The sequence below is a fragment of the Anopheles bellator genome, chromosome 1 (assembly GCF_943735745.2).
Source record: "Anopheles bellator chromosome 1, idAnoBellAS_SP24_06.2, whole genome shotgun sequence".
In the NCBI taxonomy this organism is placed as follows: domain Eukaryota; kingdom Metazoa; phylum Arthropoda; class Insecta; order Diptera; family Culicidae; genus Anopheles; species Anopheles bellator.
The window spans coordinates 34,271,719-34,294,587 of record NC_071285.1 but is presented as its reverse complement, the minus strand read 5'-3'; the positions used below and the strand labels follow the sequence as shown (position 1 = coordinate 34,294,587).

The following is a 22,869-nucleotide window of genomic DNA, read 5'->3' as shown; positions in this document are numbered from 1 at the left end:
ATATAATTCTTACACTTTTTCATCAATTTTACTATTCTACTTTAAACCAAATGCCTGTTTAAATTCTCTAAAAACTGGCAATAATTTTTTCGCGACGTTATCGATCGATATGGCAGAAACAAAACTTAACATAAATCAATTTCCGCTCGGTATTTTATTTGCATCCGATTTTCAATGCTTCCGTTTGCCGGTTTCTTTCGCAGAATGGCGTCATCGAGCATCTCTGGTGTAGCCTGCGGACACCGTGAGCAATAAATTGTTCACCGAGCCGATGTAATTTTCACCGAGCCGATTGCATCGAGCGCATAATCAGCCCCTGGCGAGAGGAGACGAGGAAAGTTTCATTATCCAGTGTCCCTCATGGCATCTAATTCTCGACCAACTGGAGCTTAACGCACACAAGCGCGGACGCGAAGACTAATGCAATCAGCATGGCCGCTGCCATAGAGGACGCAGTGTTCAATGCTCTTCGCGGCCATCACAATGAGAACACAAAGCTGCCATCACCGCGAATTATAAAGATTTACATAGCAAGCTTGAAAGATGGTAAGTTTAAGCTTAAACCCAACGCTACCTCACCGACGACACTTTCGTGATGATTTTTGGTTAACGCTCAACACCGCTTATAATGCTTTAATTTAAAACAACCTATTTCTTTGCTGTCAGACTTCAAAGAAGAGCGCCGATTATTGCTGGAAGTGATTGGACCGGATCTACAATCGCTCTACGATGACAGACAAATCGAGGTAATCGATCCTTTTCCACCAATCCTCCCATGCGGCGCCATTTGTCAGCGTTGCTCCACTTTGCATACTTTTCACGCCGATTTGCTTCTCACCGACAGGTTGAAATAGTCGACATCCACTTCGGAACCGGCAGCGATGGGTTGACGGCCGTGGACCTAGACCCGTACGTGCTCGAGGATCATCTGGATGAGATCGAAACGTGTCAATCCGTTTCGAAGAGCATATTTTTAATCGTAAGTGGCCGGCCCCTGTGATGACGACTCGCCGCTTTTCAAGCGTTTTTCTTTTAACTTCCACTGTCCCGAGTTGACCCGTCACCAAGGATCAGCATCACGAGCAGAAGGATTTCTGTTCTTCTGCCTCCCTGGCGAGATTGATTCGTAATGGCATGTTTCTCTTCCGAACGATTGAATTGATTTATCAGCAACGAGCGCGCTGGAGGAGATTGCGTAAGCATGGCTAGTGTGAAGAAAGTTAAAGCATTTCCTTTTTTCTCGGTCACTTGCACGAAGCATTCCTGCGGACGGAAGCGAGAAAAGTGCTCCGTCACAAGTGGACTCGTCGATGAGCCAGCAAAAGCTAAGGCTATCGCACGGATGAATGAGGTAGAATTTCGAACGAAATGAATATGCTTCCGTAATGATGATTTATGACTGGTACAAAATGGCAGACTACGGGACATGGGATCGTTTGTTTTCGTCCTTCCCGAGTGGCGTTAAAAAAGTAAGATACATGCTCACCTTAGCGCGAATCCGTCCAGTCATGCTTTAAGCAGCATTTGAGAAAGTACCTTATTTGGCGCTAGAGTTGTGTAGGTCTTGAGCTTGTTTAAGTCACAAAATCTGGTCAAGAGTTGCACGAGTTCACAGTGCAAATGTACGACCATTCCCATCTAGTTTTCGTTTGATGTCGTTGCGCCAAGCTGAGAGGTGGCCGAAAGCGTTATGAGTTTGTCCCTGCCGCCGTCACCGTCGTCGTTTATCAACGCTGCATGATTGGTATTTCCGGAACGTCTCTTACGTTTGTTTCGGATTTCGGTCCATCCCTCCGACAACAGGTACTGCTCGGGTCACGTGTGGGCCATTTTTTACTGCCCACCAAACTCGACCCGACCGTATTCGAGGCGCTGTCGAACATATCTACCGAGCCCGAAAACCGATGCCTACGAAAATGGTACACCACGAGCTGCCCGGGGACGAACGGGCGGACGACACCGGTTGAGCAGGACACGGAAGGATGTTACTGGCTGGCCACGGACTACAGGTGGGTTGAATTCCATTTCGGTTTCTGGGTCGATATGATTTCTGCACTGTCTGTTTGTGTTTGTGCCCGTGACGGCAGGAAGAGGGCACGACGGGTCGGATCGTGGACGATGATGATGGATTGATTATTTTTATTGAGGACAGCGCAGGCTAGTGGCTCCGATGGAACCGATTGAAAATATTCTCAGCCTGCGGTCGTTGATATTTTTGTTGATCAACGAAATGGAGACGCATCGCACCGTTTCTACGAGTTGCGATATTTACGCCGGAGATGGCATCTATTCTGCAAGCAGAGGATTTAGTAATAGGAAGCAGAAGCAGATGAATTCAATTAACTTAATGGGATCCGTTTCGTTCCGCGTTTTTTTGGAGTCCTGCCCAAAAGTTTGATCGAATTTATTTATTAAAAGACTCCAGCGGAGAGACGTGCTAAAATAAAGAGAAAAGATGGATATGGTTTGAATAGAAAACAGGATCAAATGATTGCTGTTGACCGGAAGGCTCGAAGCAGATAAGCTTTTCAGGAAAACCACAATCAGGTGCTGCCCTCAATGAAGCCGTTTCTTACCAAATGGCCAAGTCGATCTCAGGAAAATTGAAGTTGTTTGCTCTTGGGCTAGCAAAAGTAATCTGGCACTGGGTTAAGATAGTCAGTTAACTTAGCCCGCAAGTAATCCGCCCGCCGTCGAGACGACGAATCGATAGAATTGCAACAATTCGTTTGTGTTTGGTAAATGAAACTCAAACACTTTATCTCTACCTTTTGGCGTGGATGAAACCGAATCGAGTAGCCTCTGCATACGTTTCCGGTGGGAGCTGAGTGATTTTCTGTCGACGGTATCTGTGTGTGCGTACCGACCTCGCATAGATTGGCAGTGACGTAATCCGGTTTGGTCACGGGGCACACACACTTTTATTAACCATCATTTTCCTGTTTCTTCCCCAACGCAGGACACTTGACCGGGACGAGTGGGCCGCGGAAAGTCAACAATTGCGGGTCCTGCTGGAGACGAAAATTGACGACATTCTACGGGCAGCCCAGGGAAAGAACTCGACCGCCGCCGAAACGGACCTCGGCGAGCAGCATTTCTGTGATAATCTGAAACGACTGAAAACCAGAGCTATCGCACGGGAAATTGATAAGGGTTTAGGTAAGTGAATTGCAGGCCGCATGCCTTATGCTTTGCATGACGGCGTTCTCCGAAGCGACACCTGATGACGATGTTTCTGCCATGCGATATTCTCTGAGCAATAAAGGTTGCAATGTTATAGCAAGGATCGAGCAATATTTATATGAATATTGCAATATAATACCACACCCTTTAATTCGCGCAAAATGCACGCACAGGTGGTTCCGACATTTATTCTATGGTCACTCTCAGCCTTGGTCGATGTATTAACGGCCGACCCGCGTAATTAATTTGTACCGATCCGGATTATCGCCCAATCATGCGTTCGCGTCACGTCGACAGGTTAATTGAGAGTTTGATGGAAATCGGTTGTTGTCGTTTTTCGCACAATGCACGAAACGTGTCCACTTAGTGTCCCCATTATGGCTCGGGTGCTCGATTAACTGGCAGTATTATTGACCAGCGTTCGGTGCGTTCGCGTGGAGCATGCTGTAATTGATAAGTGGCGCCTCCGGCGGCAATGGACCGCCAATGGTACAGCTTACAATGCCCGAGTTGACAATCAGAGGTTCCGACTTCGATCGATTCCGTTTCAACGTAATTGAGCAATAACGGTTCAAGTTTGTTCGATTTTTTTTAGCGAATTTCAAAGAATTGCGTTAAAATGGTTGCTGCTTCTGCTAGATTATTTTTAACGTTTCCTACGAAATCTGTTATTTAAAGAACGTACAGCGACATTGTTGTAATGGAGAGTATGTCCAAATTCATCGGAGTCGTGCAGCGCAAAACGGAAAAGTTTGCATGTCGCTGAGCAAGGCGAAGTTGTGTGTCCTGCGAACGTTTTAGCTTCATTTAGCGCCGCGAAAATGTTCATAAACTGCCCGCTCTGGCTCATTCGCCATTCTTGCTCATAAAAAATGCCCCTCACGAACGCAGAAAAGCGACCTAAATAAATAGATAATCAGCTCTGCTGCGTGGCACGCCATTAACCATTCATCCATCTTTTCCCGTGCCTTTTCCACCATCTCGCTAACGTCCGCCCTTAGCAAGCTCTCCGGGGCGCATTTTGGCACTTTTTCGCCACTGGCAGAACCAACCGGACAACGGGTCCACCGGCAAGGACGACCATGACGGCGACGGTTCGAGCTCACCTGGAATCGAGCAGCTGGCGGCCAGGCTAGTGGCAGCGTTACCGGCCAGCAATCAACAGACGCTAATGTAAGTAGCGCCCGCCGTTGGTGCGAACGGTCTCCCTGGTTCTACCTGTTTATGAACCGCATCCTGCTCACTACGGTTCGGGATCTGTTTTTTGTTTTCATCCATCCGCCATTCTTCGGTGACGTCAGAATGTGAAGCAAAAAAAGGAACCCAAACTGAATATTCATTTGCAAAGCATTTTGTTTGTTTTTCTGCTTTATATTTCTACGGGCCCGCTGGCGTTTTCCGATATTTTCTCTCTGCGCCGATGTTTTCATTACCGTACCGGGGACCCGACACCGTGCAGCGTTGATTGGGCGGAAAATGGAATCGACCCGGAGCTGGAGTGCCACGATCTCTACTTGACGGGCTTTAAGAACAAACTGTTCGAAATGATGAAGGCTTCCATCGATCAGGACATGGCCAAGGACCCCAACGGGGGCAAGGGGCGCAAAAAAACCGTACAGGTGAGTGAATTGAACCGAGAGCCGCAAATCGCAGCCCAATGAGTTTATGTTTCGCGAACCGGTGTGCTACTTTCGTATTATGTGGCCCATAATCCCCGGCGAGCTGCATTTTATCCAGTGCTCGTTGTGCTTATTCCTGTTTGTTTTGGATTTCCACGGGGAGCTTCTTCCAACTCGAACACACCACATTTTTGCCAGCAATCTTGGCAATGAACACGGATCGTGGGATCCAAAATGGAACACACATATCAATTTGTTTTAAGCGCACACGCATAAGCTTTTAAATATATAAAACATGGATTGTTTTCGTTTCAACGCAACAGTAACGTAGAATTTTAGTTAAATCGTTGTTACTACAGGGTGTTCCATTAAGACTTAGAGATTGAAATGTCAAATGACTGCCAATTTTTAGTCGATTTTGACAAATCAGTCAAATTCTAAAACGTCAATGTATCAATTTACCGACTGAAATTGTAGGACTTTACATTGAAAATAATCACCATCAATAATTGGACCACTGTGAAAATTGTGCGTGTTTATTGTTGTGATTTTTCCAACTTCTTTCTGCGGTGCTATTTAAAGGCCAGCAAACCGAAGACTATTGAAGAAGTGAAAGCTAACATCAGAGCGGAAATTGCTGCTATTACTTTGCTATTACCTAGAAAAGTACGTTGCAGAAGCGATTCGTACCAATCGTGTCCGGGACCAATCAGGCAATCTAACATTTCCGATAAATCGTTTTTCAATGAGTTCAGGAAAATCTGTCAACGCTAGAGTATCTGGAACCGCCAGAGCTGAACATATCGTGCCATTAGTAGCAACACATAGAAGAGTGTGCTTGTGAAAGGAATGTACAATTCGGGACGCTATCAACAGATGCTCGGTGAAAATCTTTGGAAGTGTTAAGCCCAGTTTATCAGTGGGATTATGAGGCTGCCTCGATTAGTCGCACGTGTGGTGTCATTGAAAAATGGTTGACACATTCGGTTGTTTATGACGAGCATTCTTTAAGTGCGATCCGCGGGAACCCACGTTGATGGGTTAAGGTGTTCGTGAAAGCATGTTGTAGTGACTTAGCTGAGATAAGTATAAAAATATGGCAATACACAGCATAGTGCTATTGGTTTGACAAACTAGTCATGATACATAAAGAACCATTTTCATCAGTTTTTTAATTTATTCGCGTTTTTCGTGTAACATACCGATAACCACTTCACTAACCAATTCATTTTTCGAAGCTACAAGTATAATTTATATTTATTACGTTACCTTCTTCTTCTAATACAACTGTTTCTTTTTCTTCTTTTATCGTCCAGGAAATATTTCACGAACACTCTACGCACATAATGAATTTGAATGAGCACCTGAGTGCAAACAAATACATCTCCTCCAAGGTTCCGGAGCGGATACGACAGAACGTACAGATGAACTTCCGCTCCGGTAGCCGACATCCGCCGTACTTCATCTACGGTGCCCACGGTAGCGGCAAGAGCACCCTGCTGTCGCACATCTACACGCAGCTAACGGGTTGGTTCGAACACACCAAGGTTCACCGGGTCATACGGTACGCGTCCGCCACGCCACGGTCGGCCTACAACCTGGAGCTGCTGCGCGTCGTCTGTCAGCAGTTGGCTATCATCCTGAACATTCCCGAGGGCTACCTGCCGAAGGATGCGTCATTCGATCCGCTGTACATCAACAATTGGTTCCAGAACCTGCTGAAGCACTGCGAGGATCTGCACAACGAGATACTCTTCCTGTTCATCGACGATCTGCACCGGCTGCATCCGCTGGACTGCGACATCGTGGCCGCCCTCTCCTGGCTCCCCATCAGCTTGCCGTGGAACGTGTTCCTCGTGGTGAGCACCACCGTGCCGATCGAATCGCTGAAGCTGACGCCCATGCAGAAGGAGCGCTTCAAATGTTTAGACTACTTTTTCGATCTCTCGCTGGAGCAAAACGAAACCCTAGTGCGCCGTTGGTCGAAAGCGGATCTTCGCTCAGCGACCGCGGCGGTGGTCGGCGGCGGTGCCGGGGAGTCGTCTGGTGCCGGTGCCGACCTAACATTCGCCCAGTTCGTGAACGGAATGTTTGATGCCATGGAGCAGCGCTTCGGGGTGAAGGGTTTCAGCCGATTGGCCGTCTACATAACCTGCTCGGAGTACGGGTTGACCGAGACCGAGCTGCTGGAGCTGGTGATGCCGACTCAGGATGCCGACGTAGTCATCGATAGCCGCGAGGGAGATTTCAACTTTTCCACATTTCGCACGATTCGCAATCAAATGAGTATGTATGACTTTCGGCAAATTAGTGCGCCCCGCGTGTTGGTGTCGTACTGACCTCGTCGTACCCCACGGCGGTTCCCACACTCCCGTTCGCAGGACTTATACTGCGAGAGAAACTTATGTCCGGTAAGCTGCTGATTGTGTGGCGGCACAGCATATGTGCGGAGATAACGAAGGCACGCTACATGACGCCGGACATTACCCGTACCATCCACTCCGAGCTGGTGAACCTGTTCTTCCCTCCTGACACGGACGACAGCGAGGATATGTCGACCGCGCAGCACAGTCGAAAGTCGAGTAAGTACACGGTCCAAACGGCGAAGGTGCATTGAGTGCATGAAGTTTCAATGGGTTCCGGGGGGAGCGCCCCGCTGCAGGGAGCATAAGCCCGTCCTCACACAATACACAGTTTACCCACATGCCTGGTCTGGCCTGAAACTATAAAAATGACGATGTCATCTGACATAATACCTCAACTGTTTCCTAATTCGAGCCATTGTAATTATGCTGTGCATGCAAAGACACTCGATCCATTTGTCTCGATTGTCCAATTAATCGTACTTGCAGGACTGCGCCTTGACGATATTGTTGCAAGAAGGGTTACATCGGGAAAATATTTACGGATGAGCACATATAATTAGTTGTGTCTCAACATTATTTTCCCGTTTTGCTAATACCAATTTTAAACAATAATATACTTTTATCTTTGATAACTTTGGAAATTCCACAACTTGTCCATTTTTCGAGCCTAAATGGACAGATGATGAACGCATATTTCACTACACGGAGACTGACAAAATGTAGGCTCCTCATCGAGTACTAGAACAAGGCACATTGTTAGTATCATCAACAGTAGTGCTATCAGAGGTTATTTCTTATCGTGTATTCTGAAGCAGTTGAAAGAAGCACTTGAATTTTGTTACCTTCACGAAGAAAGAACTTGAATGTTTTCTCTTTGTCCGGGGCCTCTCATTGAGTCTGCTACGACAGCGAAGGCGGTAGAAGTTGAACTTTTCATTTTTATTGGCTTTAACAATAGACAACACAATGGGTACGGGTATGAAAAACTTGGTCCCTAGACACAGTTTCAATCCCCTTCAGCACAGCGCTTCTGCAGGTATCACACGAAACAATAGCCGGAAGCTTTCGTTATTACGTCTAGGTAAACAAAATAGGAAAGTGCTGGGGCATTGTTTCGCACGGTTGTATGCTTCTGTTCGGTTTGATCCTCCATTCGAACCGGGTGACTCGCGGCAGGTTACTCGTTGCTGGTTTTTATTTTTTGTTCCTAGGTGTAGTATTAACATAAATGGAAACTGCTGAACAATAGTGCAAATGGTTAGAATTAATTACGGCTGAACCTATATAGCAACAAAGCTGTGAATCGGCCCGTAACGGGGATGAAAATTAAGTGTCGGAAACAGTTCATGAATCCATGCGTTAACATACGGCGGATAGACGTAAATAATGCCAACATGTAGAAGGAGACGCAAGTGGAAAACTAAATTGGTTGGGAACGAAGGGAGAAACAAGGTTTCATGTTCAATCTCTAGACACTATACGTCACATTTTTTTTTGTATAATAATATAATTGAACGAAGCGTTTTTCCGGAATGAATGCAGTCGAATCCTTAGAATGTCTAGAACTTCTTTGATGGCAATACAAGGCTGCAGCAGATGTTGGAATTGTATTAACCATGGAAAGTTCCCCTATGTGATTGAAAACTACGAAGGACATTGCTGCAGTGGTAGACGCGGTTCGGACTTCATCTCAAAGTATTAACCTGAAAATCAATTGCCGAGAACTGAGGGCAGCTTAATTATACAAAAAAGCGACCGCTGGGCAGAGATATTGTAAGTCATGGTTAAGGACCGTCAACATGAAAAGATCCCCGTCGCCAGATTTGCAAAACATTCGAGTGTCTCACCCATCATTTAATGAATCGTAAAAGCGCTACGCGCCCTCGGTTCAGTTCTCAATCTGTTGCATGACCCTCCAAGTACGGAGCTCTTGTTAGTTTATGTCACAGCATAATGTATACGCAATAACAGCGGGATGAAAAAAGCGATCATTTCGTCGCCTTTCAGGGTCATTCAAAGGTGTCAGACTTTTTAAGGTGCCTGATTATCGCACTGTGTTTGGGCGTTCCGGAAGAAAGATGTTTCTTGAGCAGGGTCCCTTTTCTGAGCACAATGTACGTCCCATTTTCACCCTGTCGAAAGGCACCGCAGATGAATGTTTTTTTTATTAATCACCGAGGCTTAATAAAAAAGAAAATAAGGTAACTGCCGGTCATAGTCGTTAGATTCAATTTTGTTCCTCCCTGTTTTAAGGTTGTCCCCAGGGGTGGCGTGAGATTGTGAATGATAATGTACCTTTTATCGAATAATCACCTATCCGGTACGGTTTTTGAGGTCGAAAAAAGTTCGTACGTTTAACCACCATTTGGAGCGGTGAGTTTGAATGAATTGTGGAATACAAAGTTTTTGGAACAGTTAAACTGTGGAACAGTTAAACTGTGGAACAGTTAAACGTATTTAAAGTTACTCCAAAATATATTTGAATGGTTCACGCAGGTAGTTCGGATTCACTTCTGGTGCGATAGCCTGAGGGTTTTTTGTGGTTCGAACTTTATTAAACTCAACTTTCAACTTCATTACGAGTTGATGTTGCATTATGTGACAACATTCACGAAGCACCTTTCTTGCATCTCCTGATTGCATCAAGCCACGGTAAAAACTCAATCATAAAATTTAGGTGTTCCAAAACTTTCGTTCCTTCCATTCTTCCAAGGTATGCAAACGCAACAGGATGACAACGTAACGCAAGTTTTGAGCCTTGGTCCGGACATCTCCTACAGCATACGGCACGTGGAGGAAGCGTGGCATCATCTGATTAAGTCGGAGGACACTAAAAAGCTCAAAGAGATTGCAGTGTGCAACTTCGACTTCCTGCTCGCTGCGGTAGGTTGTTGCAGGACTGCTTACTCCGGAGTAACCACAAGTAACTTCGTCACTATTATTGAAACATGCCATCCCCAGGTGCAAACGGTGTCCATAAGCTATTTGCGATGCCTAATCGAGCACGTTCGCTGCTACATCCTGGACAGAGACATCGAGCTGGTGTACTACACGATCCGGAAGTCGAGCGATGTACTGACCCGCGATCCGATGCAACTTGGGGCACAGGTACGAGCGCACGCTTTCTCTCTCTCTCTCTCTTTCTTTCTCTGGGTCACTCCAACTTCCGGCGTTGTTGTCCCTCTTCGCAGCTTATATCCTGGTTGAAGTCAGTCTCGGCCCATGAAGGACCCCAGGCACTGCTGAGTGTTACAGTGCAGTCGGCGACAGCGTGGTGCGATGGGTACACCGTTCCGCTACTGGTGCCGTTAACTGGGTGGCTTCCGGTCCCGCTTCCCAGCCAAATACGATGCATGACCGTGCCGGGCCCGGGACCTGTCCGGTGCATCGCTGTATCACCGTCCAAGCAACACCTCATTCTATCGCCCAAGGTTGGCGATCCGCAAATGTGGCACATAATGAGCAATAACTTAGTGCACACATTCAAAGGTGAGTGAACGTAGTGACATGCTTTTAACACTACTTACCAAATTAAATTGCATGAAACAGCTCCAAAGCACCAACTGGAAAGATAGTATGATAATTCAAATAAAAATTAACTTAACAAAGTTTATTTCCTGCTCCGCTACTTGTCACCGGAATCACTCAATTGCTTTTCGGTTTCGTGAGTGAAAAAGAGAGAGAGAGAGAGAGAGAGAAAAAGAGAAAGATAGAGAGAAAGAGAGAGATAGAAATAGAACGAGAAAGAGTCTTGCTAAAAGCAATAACGGAAGAAACTGGAAACACATTTCAAACGGGCGTTTAATTCAAATATTATCCGGATCCTTTTGATTAAGCAATTTGCATAGTGTTTGCATATAGCTTTAATATTTATTTTTTGTCCTGTTGTGAAAGTTGTGAAGAGGGTTAAAGTGAGCTTTGAATGGTTTTAATTAGAAGGACGGAAAGCACAGAACCGAGGGCCGACACCATGAATCTTTTCAATCCCGAGCAGAAGGTAAACCGCTTAAAGTTAACATACGTACGCTCAAATCGTCGTTATGGTTTTTTGTGTGCATGTATTTAGCATTCATTTGTTAATGTTAAAGTATCGCTGAAAAATGATACAAGGTTTCTAAAAAATTAGCTAATTTTTCGAAAGTAAGTTCCTTGCGTTGACAACCGCATTGTTGATTTATATTTATTTACCCGGCTGCTGATACTGTATTTCAAAAAAGATCATTTTCCATTAAGGGTACGTAACAGTTTCGTAAGTTTAATAGGCGCTAAATCGTTAATAAGGATTTGTGGATGAATATGCAAATATTTAAGTGCAGCTTGTAACTAAAAGTTTGCCTAGTTCAAATAAACAACATCATGATGTAGGAATAATACGACAGTGATAGACAATAGCAGGTGCAGGAATAGATAACTAGTGGGAGTTTTCGGAAACGTGAACTGTCATGGGTTGTAGATATGTCTGTTTAGCGGCAAAGACAACGTATTTTATTGCTTTCAACACAAGATCAAATCAACGTATGTTTCACTTTCCATTCCTGTCTTTTGTGTAGGTCACACTGGTCCGGTTACATACATGAAGGTCCAATCGCAATATCTGGTCACGGCGTCCGAGGATACTTCCGTTATCGTCTGGGACATGAAAACGTTGGCAATAAAGCTGAGATTACGGTAAGGGCACAATGGTGCATCTTTGTAGAAACACAAACCATGTAATGCACATTTTGGCGTTGAAACTGGCCTCAAAATGAACAACAATCTTATAGGAGCCTTCTGGCAGCATTTGGAATGTGCACAGCGTGTGATTTGCATGTTGCGCCCTGTGTTGGGGACCACTCGATCTTGTTACAATAGTTTGAACATGAAACCACACCGAACCTGAGCATAGAACTTAGAAGAGCTGAGATATCGGATATGGGAGGACCATGCGGTACCATGGCCATTCCTTGACGTCGACATGCAAATGAAAGCACAATAAGTTTCTACTTCATCGTTCGGGCGTACGATTTATCACTCCCTGCGTTGTGTCATCAGCATTACCACATGTCTTGCCTTTCTGCCATACCCATAAATCAAACTTCCAGCGCCCCGAAGGGTGCTGTCCCCAGGTTTTTTCGCATTTTCGTCCACCATAGGGCGAGTCGTGTTAGAAAAAAGGAGTCAGGGTCACGTCAAAGGAATCGCACCAGTTCGGGGGGTGGTGGTGGAACGCTGAAATTTGAGAAATTAATGAGTTTCTAACATGCTAAGGTGGCAAATCATCGACCCTCTTCTTTTCCGGTGGTGCCCCGCTGCCGTTGTAAGGTGAAGAGCAAGGACCTAGAGCAAGGCTCCTCGCACGGTACGTGCGAGCAGCAATTGGTCGTGTCAGCAGGGATTTGAATGAGAAATCCAATTTGCATATTCGTAGCTGCCAAGGTATATTTTTGTTCAAAGAGCGGGACGCTTTGCGAAGGATTTGGTGCGTGAATTTGGTTTCTTCAGCTCAGTGAAGATCCGCAACAGCAAACATCTAACGAAGCCAATCGTGTCGAAGCAAGACAGATCGCTGTTAATGAAACGGCACCACGCTGGGTGCGGAACGAAAACCCCCAATGTATGTTACTTTTCCAATGAACCTATTAGTATGTGTTCCTTGCAGGGACTGAAAATCGATAATACCATGATAACGCACTTTGCGTACTTCGAAAAAAGTATGTTCATCGTAACGCGACGACTAAGGAGACTTTGCAATTGCGTTACAACCTCACAACCCAAATTCTCCTGAGTGATGCTTAGCAACGGTAACGGTAAAAAGCCGGTTCATAGACTGTTAACGGTACCCTTCAGAAGCAGACGCAACAGGCACAATGATTGACTATTGAACTTCCGGCAAAGGTATATCCCAAATGGGTAGTAATGAGTAGAAAACACATTCGCTCAAGCAAACTACCGATAAAAAACCACAAACGGCTCATCAAAGTAAGGTCAACCCAAAGCATTACACTTGCGTTTAATCGATCCAAAACTCGTCTCTCGAAATAACAGTTTGGGGAATATGAAGTCGTCCCAGGAGATCATATCTAGGCGATACATTCTTTTCATCTAGTTGAGTTGAGTTGAGTTTAAAGTGAATCATTTCAGAAGCTCATTCGAAACCATTCTTGTCTGTAGTTGTAGGTATCCCAATTTTCGAAGCCAATGCCGTAATTTAAGCAAGGTTTTCTTCAACTTCAGTAGTTCTTAAATCGCTTGAGCAAGATAAATTATGAATGTAGTGATGATCTTTTTTTTAATTTGACTATGATATGGTATGGTATATTTTTGTTTTGAGCGAAACAGTTTCGCCAAAGAAATTCGGTTAGAAACACAACTCAAACGCAAAATGTACCTGATGCGACACAACGAATTGAGCGATTGAATGAGCGATGAAAACCGCGTACTTTTATACAGAATGCATAATGAATTTTCCGGAAATTATGTGGAGTTTTCACATTTCCGTTTTATCGAATACATTCGAATCGAATACATTAGAATCGATATTGAATAAATTCTCTCCTTAATATATTCATTTTAAATGAATGGTCATTGGTAAGGTATATGATGATCAAGAAAACACAGATGTGAGTCCACTGCTGTTTTGCTATAAATCGATACCGTCGACAGAAGATAATTGTCGGAAGAGAAATAAGTTTTAAAAGAAATGAGAAAATGTGTGAGGCTACATATTTATATTATTGACTGATATTGATCTTGAGATTATATTTGTTGTTGAACCTGACTCAGTAGCTGTCGGGGTGGAATCAAAGCTGCCAGTATTGAGCACTAATAGTTGTTGAAAATTGTGTCAATAACCCAAAAGCATATTTTCTGGCCTTCTATTTTGACATCTCCACTTTATGTTACACTTAATCCGGTAATATTTTATGGCTCTTTGCAAACTATGAATACAAAACTAAATCGGAACGACGGTGTACAACTCTCCAAAGGATTCCTAGTTTTGTGCACGACGAAGAAAAAATACGCGTAGTGGCAAAAATTAGAGCTAGTTTTGGCAAACCCTTTAATTCGACGAACCGTGCGAAGGCGGCCAAAGTGCCCAAAAGTGAAAAACCTTTAGAAAATATCGCCACATGTGCTGCACGCCTCGTAAAAGGGACGAAAAATCGACTCACAAACCTTTCGTGCAGATGGGCGCTGTTTGTGATGCAAATGCGGGGCACTTTTGGCCGGTCTTAGGTTTCTTTTCGCCGTATTTTGCCAGTACAGAGCAAGGATTAAGGGCAGGATGATGAAGAAAACGACACAGAACGACAGAATAGCCGCCAAGCTTTGTAGGATGTAAAAGGGAGGCCAGGGGTCGGGTGTGTGATCTAGACGGCGAACTATTCGCAAGGAGTGGCGCAGCTTTGTTGTGCCACGATTGTCGGTCGCCTTGACCGAGTCACAAAAGAGCCTTTAGCATATTCAATGTTCCTTCGGTATGACATCATCTGCCGGCGATGTCGGGCAAGTTGGGCGTCGGAGCACGCTGTGTTCCATTTGCATTGATAAGCCCCAGCGTACTCCCATTCGCTTAGTGGCCCATATTTTACAGCAGATGGCCAGGCGATGCAGCCTGACTCCAGCTCGTTCCCGTTCTCGTCAGAATATTAAGTTTTCAATTAACATCGCCACGGCGGAAAATGGTAATTTCATTTTGTCATTTGTAGTCTTGCGCCATCGTTCTAGACTTATGGCAGGTCACTGGTGGTGAGGGAGAAAGTGGCCAACCAAAAGGCAGAAATTGGGATTCTATTCAAGCTTCAAGAAAGTATACTGTACCGAAATTAACAGTAGTCGTTCGAAGCTGTTGAAGCTCAAAGTTGCAAATAATTTCGAGAGGTGAAAACAATTTATTGGCTTTTAAAATATTGCTATAGGAGAGCAACATTCCTACTTTAACTTTAATGGCAGTTGTTGATTGGCGTAACGATAAAATTAAAGCATGTGTCTCGAGGCTCTCTAGCAAATTCCCTAGAAAAACTTCGTAAATTAGTAATAAGTAATCAGTTTAGCTCAACGTTTTCGTATGTACGCCACTTTTCACGAGAATAAGCTGAAGGACACTTTAAATCACTCATTACTCCTGACTCTTTCTGACAGAGAACACATTGCTCCTGCCTTATGCGCGACGCTAGCTTTGGACAACAAGTACTTTATCAGTGGAAGCGACGACTCGAGCATTATCGTGGCCCTGTTCGATGGTGGAAAATTTGTAAGACATTTAGTGGCGGTGAATAAATTACACGATCTTGCCTTTCGTTGTTTGTACAGGGTGGCTTCCATGTTTCCGTTCTCGATTAGGTAACAAAGATAGATCATCACCGTGGGCCAGTGACGGCGCTTCATGTGAGCTATCCGAGCGAGGTCCTGGTCTCGTCCAGTCACGATGCAACCGTTTGCCTGTGGTCGTTGGAAAACTTCTCGCTGCTGAATTGCATTCAGCTCTCACAACCGGTACTGAACACCCAGATTTCATGTGATTCCGTAAGTATTTGGGACACCGAGGCCACAAGCCCCAGCCCACAGCCAGAGCAGATAGCCCAAAGAGCCGTCGACTTCCTGACCGCAAACACTTTGTTCCTATGTTTTCCATCATTCCACCATCTCATCATCGTCGGGGTCTCCGTAGACGTTTCTGCTGGTGCACTGTGCGGACAACGGTCTGTATCTTCGCTCGCTGACCACCGGAACCGACCTGCACGCTCTGAAAGGACACAAATCGAAGGTAAGCAGCTTACGGGTGGCACTAATCCTATAAACGGAAATTACGTGGAAAACTTTCATCTCGGTCGCGTAAGTAAAAAGCGCAAAGAGTGGTACGGGACATCGGAGCGTAAAACAAACTCACCAATAAGTCGCCCCCAAATGCGAACGGCGATCGGGGAACGTTTTTGATTTCCTCGGTTGATTCGTCGTTCGCTGCCGAGATGTTTGCCAAACTATGCGGTGGAACGATTCGAATATGCTGAGCAAGAAGTCGATGCGATAAAAAGTGCAGTGACTTATTATTGATGGTTGGCACAGATTGTATCGAAATCGGAACATTCGGATGTGAAAGTTTTTTTCTCCAGACTTTAGTGCCAGAGTTAACGCTTTTTGATTACGATTACCGTGGTTGGTGGTGAAGCTGTAGTGAGCCAAATGAAATCTGATTTTTTTTAATTCATTAAATTAATGATAAGTAGTTTCAATACTAGTAGAAAACTATTAACGTAATGGTATATCACCGGTTGACTTGTGATCAATTCTTGTTAATCCACGTATAACATACGATAAAGGTCTAAAAATTAATGATAAAAAGATAGAGATAGAGAGATAGCAGATATAAATCACGTTTCTAGATGTTATTTATTCACTCTTTATTAATCTTCTGTTTTGTGAGATGCTTTACTTTTGATATAACATCATCATCCAATTTCGACATCCTCGTAGGAAACGAACTGCTGCTCAGCCAATACGTGTCCCATCGATGAAAATGAATGATATTCGGAAGGGGCCAAGTCTGGTGAATACAGCGGGATGGAAGAGCAGTTCCCATCCAAGTGATTTGATAGTATCCTGAACCAGTTTTGCATTGGAGGTCATGGAGACGCCAGGTTCAGTAGTCTTTAAGCCCCACCTGGCGCCTCCATTCGGAATACAAGAAACGGCATTTTGGTCAATTTTCGAGCAACGCATCGATCAAATTGATCATTTGTTGTCAGTAGCGATCTGAATTAACGTTTTCATCATGTTTCAAGAGCTTGTGATGCATCACACCTTTCTGGTGCCATTTAGAACGTCCTTTTTTGGAGTCCTCCGACGCTCTTTCCTTGTTCAGCCAAAATCGCCCTTTTTTAATTTTTTAAACCGCTAACAGCACTGCGATATTCTAAAAACAACTCCCGATAAGCATTTAGTGCGATTCTTAAGCAAAATACGGTGAATGATAGTAAATTACAAGTAAAAGTAATACATTTAGTCCGATTCTTAAGCAAAATACGGTGAATGATAGTAAATTACAAGTAAAATGGCTGATCACAACCATGGCATATGCTGGGCACGTTGCGAAAAAGTTTCTGCCATTGACACACATTGAGCGCTGCGTCACCCGAACGGATCGGAAAACGATCAAAACGTCAACACCGGCGCTGTGATTGTTTTCGCCTGTCTTTTCCAATAAATATTCACGATTATGAGCAGCTTACAGCTGGCAGGCGGAGACGAATCAATGGCGCACCGCAAGTGGGTTGCGGTTTGATTCTGATTCCGGTATAAATGACAAATCAATTCGTCACTCCAACGGCGCGATGACGTTCCGTTCCGTTGGCTTTTGAAACACAACCGGAAACTCGCCGTCTCTTCGTCTCTCTCACACACACACACTATCGGGGACAGCATTCATCTCCGTGTGTCACATTTCAGCAATCAAAGGCTGCTCTTCATGTTCCGGGCGTCCGGGTGTATTTCCGCCACAAAATGTGTCACCTTCGTCAGCCATGCACACAGCTCTGGGTGGAGTCGTTCCTTTCGCTCGCAGGAATGGATCCAATTTGAATCACGGAACCAGTGAGCCACGGCATGGTTACAGATTCCGACCTGAAAGAGATCCTTTTGGCGTACTTGCGTTGTACGCGGCAGACATTGCGGAGGGTGTCGTCTCGAAATCGGATTTAAATGTTATTTCGTGGTGGAAGTGTGAGCAAAACAATGGGAAGCAAAAGTACGTCTCCGAATCCGGGGTCACGACGGAAGTGAGCACTGGCTGGGCCAGTTCCCGGCAGGGGTTCCATTTGGCGGATTCTGGCGCGAATGTCGCTCTCCGCTTGCTCAGTGCTTTCCGCTGAACTTATTAACTTTGACTCGATCGATCCGCGACTCGAATCGAGCCAAGGAAGGGTGAGCGTGAGAGATTGGATTTCCCCATTCGCCGGTGTGTATTATGGGTTTGCGGGAAGGAACTTAGTGCGAATGGGAAAAAAGGCTCAGAGTGGATATTAAAGCGCACCGTACCGTGAAGCTCCGCGGCGGCGAAAGGCTTTGCGGAAATTGGATGCTTCGAGTGTTGCCAAAGTGCTAAGATGCACGATTTCCATGCCGTCATAGGCAGGATACCGGTACAGGCGTCTGAAAGCCTTTCCTGGTTGGGGTCCGGTATTGTCACTGTCGTCGGAATGCGAAACGAACGCCAGGAAGAGGGTGCACCAATGTGATGTGTTCGCCAAAAGGGAATTAATGTTTGTCGCTGAGTGCCAACTGCTAGGGTTATGGACAGTGCTTCCGGAAGACGCATGAGATGGATCATCCGACATGAGCGACACGCGAATTGTCGATGACAGTAGTCCAATACTTTATTAACTGGCCGTTCCTAGGTCATCGACCATGTATTGGCGTTTTGTTTTGGTTTTTTAATGAAATTAATGATGGTTTTATTCCTCAAATTCGCATCCGGGCGTAAGAAATGGTTGCGTTTCTCAAGTTTTAACTAATTTCATGACTGTTTCGGTCTCCAGTCAATTCGAGCGGATAGTCAATTTTACACACCAGTGACACCAACCTAGCATCAAATTTTAATAATAGCAAAACTCCGTTTAGTCTTCTGAAAACAATTTTTAAATTTTATCGACGTCGGACACTTTTGTCGAATCTTTTTATTGCAATATCACCTGTAAATAATATTAGGTTGGCTAAAAAGAAATCCATTGTTTTTGCACACCCTTCAAAACTTTTTTTAAGCTTCAAAATATTAGTCCACTCTTCCTCCTCTGTTTTATTTAAGATGTTTACGATGGGCCGAGTTGCGTCAAATATTCACCGATTTGTTGGAAAATTGTGTTGCCATTTTATATTTATTTATATGTTGGCTTTATAATGCCTCCTTCATAGAAGTCTTTTATTTTTCTCTTTTATAGAAGTTATAGAATGATGCCTTTATTGTAGAAATTTCGGGTCAATCGCGGGATCTGATCGCTAGTATAGATCTGATTTTAGTTTATTTTTTTTCGTTTTTAAGAGTTTTGAGATCTGATTCTCAACTTCCATTGTTAACACCCTGTTACAAACGATCCACCAATACAGCAATACAGCTACAGCAATCCACCCAAAAATAATGGATTTTATTTTGGCCAACCTAATATAAATTTTGAAAAATTTGAAGAAACTTGAGTTTTCACCAAAATTATTAGTGAGTCCTTAATTATATACTTTATCAATAAAAAACACTTCCTCGCGGACGCGTCTAAGACGGTTTTGTCATTGTTGGACTATGTCTCAGATGTGAGTACTTGGATTATGACGATTCTGCATAATCCCGGCTTGGACCATCTCGACACGAGTCGTGAGCAAAACAGTCTCTGTTCCTATAGCATACAGATTCATCAATTGTGTTCATTCATTTGTGTTTCCAACGGATCTAAAGATCCATTAGAAATGCTTCACCCAATTCACGTAGCAAATATCTCGAGCATTTATCATTCCTCGGGTCCGAATTTTGTTGTCTGATATGCCGTACAACTGTGTTTATTACAAATACACAATTTAGTCATGTAATCCAAACAGAATTAGTAAAGTAACGAATGATATACGAGGTTGAGACCTGAAAATGACTGATGATTGTTTAGACCGGCAAGCAACCGGTAAGCACTTCTACAGAATTTTCACTTCCATCCACAAACCGCTCTACGGGGTCGATTGGTTTGGTCGGGCTTAAGGTTAGTTTCTATTCAAATGTTCGCAGGTGCCATTAAACGACTCTCCGTCAGGCAGACGAACCCGTCCCGGTCAGATTCAGACAAGGGGTTAAACTGTTCAGTCCATTGTTTTGTGCAAAGGATGCGGACTGCGAACGATAATACGCCCCACCGCAAACCGCAAGGATTTTGAGGATTGGCCAAGTGTGGGGCGTTTTCACCGAGCAACGGTTATGGGGCATGTTCGTGGGGGATTATTATAGGTTTGATTTTAATTTGATTGCTTCTCTTTTCACGAACTGCCACTGGCTTGCTGACTGCTGGCTGAGGTCGCCGGCGTGCAATAGTTGTTCGTCTATTGGATTTCTTTCATTCATGCTTCTTCTGTTACACGTGAAGGACTCGTGCAGAGGATACGTTCGAAATTTAATGGAATGCATTTCGATCGTCAGGTACGAGCGCTCTGCATTGCGATGGACAGCCAGAGGGCCATCGTCGGCGGCGAGGATACGCGTGCGCTGATCTTCGACATGCACTCGGGGCGCATCATACGCTCGCTGCCCCCGAACCCAGGCGCCGTGACGGCCGTGTACGTAATGGAAAAGGACGACTACCTGATCACTGCGGGTGGCAACAAGATCACCTTCTACTCATTCCGCAACGAAGATTCTATCGTCAATTTCTACCCGAAGAAGAAGAAAACGCTCAAAAAGTTCCACCGCAACCGGTTGGCCCTCCAGTCGACGTCTAGTCCGGTGCTGTGTTTCGACCTGTCCCGCGACTCCACTATGGCCGCGGTGGCCTCGAGTCGTTGCGTGCAGATCTGGCAACTGAGCTCGCCGGAGCTGACCAGCATCCTCGAGGGCCACACGGCCACCGTGACGTGCGTAGCCTTCGCCCCGAACTGCGAGTTGGTTGCGTCCGGATCGGAGGACAAGTCGGTGAATGTGTGGAGCCTGGCGCTCGGCACGGTAACCACCACGTTCAAGGGCCACAACACGTCCATTACGTCGGCCATTACGTTCATGATGGACTCGCGGCGCATCATTTCCGCCGACCGGGACGGCTGCCTGTACGTGTGGGTTGCCGACTCGGGCATCGTGCTGCAGAGCGTCCAAGGCCCGCACAAATGCCTGTCGGTGACGAACAACATGAAGTTTGCGGTTTGCACCAACGGTGACAACAGTCTGCGGATTTGGTCGCTGACACGCGAGGACGAGAAGTACACGGTGTCCCACTCGGACGAGATCACGTGCTTCGTCATCACGGCCGATTCGCTGTACACCATCACCGGGTCGCGCGACATGTCGCTCAAGGTGTGGCAGACGACGGGCGGCAAGCTGGCGCAGGTGCTGGTTGGCCACACGGATGCGGTCAGTTGCGTGGCGGTGTCCGTCACCACCAAGAGCCAGGTCATTTCCGGCTCGAAGGACTCGAACCTCATCATCTGGGACATACACACCGGCGAGGAGATCCACACGCTGGCCGGCCACCTGGGGCCGGTTACGTGCGTGAAGGTATCGGCCGACGGAACAACGGCCGTCTCCGGCAGCGACGACAAAACGCTGATCGTGTGGGAGACCAAGCGCGGCCTGGCACTGACGTCGCTCCAGCTGCACGTGCAGTTCACCCGGTTCGACATCAGCCAGGAGTGTTCGCGCATCGTCGTCCAGCTGGTGGACAGCTCCTGCCTGCCCATCATCTGCCTGCACAATTCACCGGCCAGCTACATCAAACTGCCGACCTACTCTGCCCCCGCGCGCGACGTGGAAGACCTGCGGCCTGCCGGACCAAAACGGCCGGCACGGCGGCTGCTCAAGAAGGAAGTGTCACTCGATACGTACACCTGGCAGAAGAAGTACGCCCATCTGACATCCTCCGTTATGATGGCACAGGTTGACGAGCGGCTGAAACGCCGCTTCTCCGTATCCGCCAGCATGGAGGAGATCTCGAAGCTGGCCGAGGCGAAGAACGTGGAGTCGCAGGCCAACCTTGGCCCCGAGCAGGCGGCCCTGGCTCAGTCGCAGCACTTTGACCAGCTGGAGGCACTCTGGAACAAGCGATCCCCGCCACGGCGCCGACTGAATGCGGTAAGTAGTGCACTCGCCACTGCATAGCGAATGGCGACTACTTCCGGCTACTAATCCGACTACTCCATCGTTCATTTCATGTCCGTTTCGCATCCGTTTAAAAAAATCGCAAAACCAAAGTCACTGTCACGCCAATCGTCGCTGGTCGAGGACCGGATCGACTCGTCGGACGAGGACGAGTTCCAGGAGGAACGCGCAGGTATGTCGAAGAAGGTAGCCCTCCATCAGGCCGCGTCGCGTCCCTTTTCGCTTTCGGTAGATGCATGGAACTGTTCAAGTCTATACTCCTCAACCACCTCTTCTGCCACCGCCAACACCCAGTACAACCAACCGTACCATCACCAGTGGTACCAGTGCCACCAGCATCAGCCCGACTTGCTGCGCGAGGTGTTGTTGCTCAAGAAGCAATACTCGATGCCGACGGGCAGCGGCGGCGATCCGGGCGAAACCGCTGACGCCTCGCTCAAGTTGTCCTCTACGCAAACGGATATGCAGGCCCTGTTTCGGCACTGTACCTTCGGTACGCTCAGCTGCCACTCGCGCCGCCGACAGTCGAGCCCGGAAAGCGATCAGTATCACGTTCGCCGACGCCGGCGGTCTCGCTCGATCGACAATCTCAGCCACGAGATGGCGTCGATGTGTGTCAAGAAGTATAAGCGTAATTCCATTTCCCGATCGTGTCGCATGCAGTGAGCTTTAACGCTGTTGCTGCCGCTGCCTACGTCTATTGCTCGCCTTGGCTAACGTTTGTGACCTATCTGAGAGCGATGCTTCAAGTTCTAGCTTGAACCACAGATCTTCTATTGATGCGTGGGTCAATTGGTAGGGACACAAAGATGAAATTGGCTATCTAACCGTGCATGTCGCTCCCGTCCAGAAGCATCGCCGGACAAAGTCAGATAGGGAGGTTGGCGAGAGGGTT

At 46.2% G+C, this 22,869-nt stretch overlaps 1 protein-coding gene across 1 annotated transcript; it reads left to right on the top strand.

Annotated features, from left to right (window-relative positions):
• Nucleotides 1-431: 431 nt before the first annotated feature.
• LOC131211914 (protein qui-1) lies at nucleotides 432-22,640 on the top strand. Its single transcript, XM_058205600.1, has 18 exons — nucleotides 432-546; nucleotides 667-746; nucleotides 845-979; nucleotides 1,804-2,009; nucleotides 2,960-3,159; nucleotides 4,185-4,356; nucleotides 4,643-4,802; nucleotides 6,119-7,088; nucleotides 7,184-7,384; nucleotides 9,882-10,051; nucleotides 10,130-10,276; nucleotides 10,360-10,657; nucleotides 11,719-11,836; nucleotides 15,290-15,401; nucleotides 15,491-15,673; nucleotides 15,819-15,914; nucleotides 20,310-21,947; nucleotides 22,068-22,640. The coding sequence occupies exons 1-18, from the start codon at nucleotides 432-434 to the stop codon at nucleotides 22,638-22,640; spliced, it is 5,574 nt and encodes a 1,857-aa protein (XP_058061583.1).
• The last annotated feature ends 229 nt before the right edge of the window (nucleotides 22,641-22,869 follow it).

Excerpts from the sequence above, each read along its gene's own strand:
- LOC131211914 (XM_058205600.1), top strand. The coding sequence starts at position 432 with ATGGCCGCTGCCATAGAGGACGCAGTGTTCAATGCTCTTCGCGGCCAT. Across the intron at positions 980-1,803 it reads CGAAGAGCATATTTTTAATC|GTACTGCTCGGGTCACGTGT; the intron begins GTAAGTGGCCGG and ends CTCCGACAACAG. Across the intron at positions 4,803-6,118 it reads GGCGCAAAAAAACCGTACAG|GAAATATTTCACGAACACTC; the intron begins GTGAGTGAATTG and ends TTTATCGTCCAG.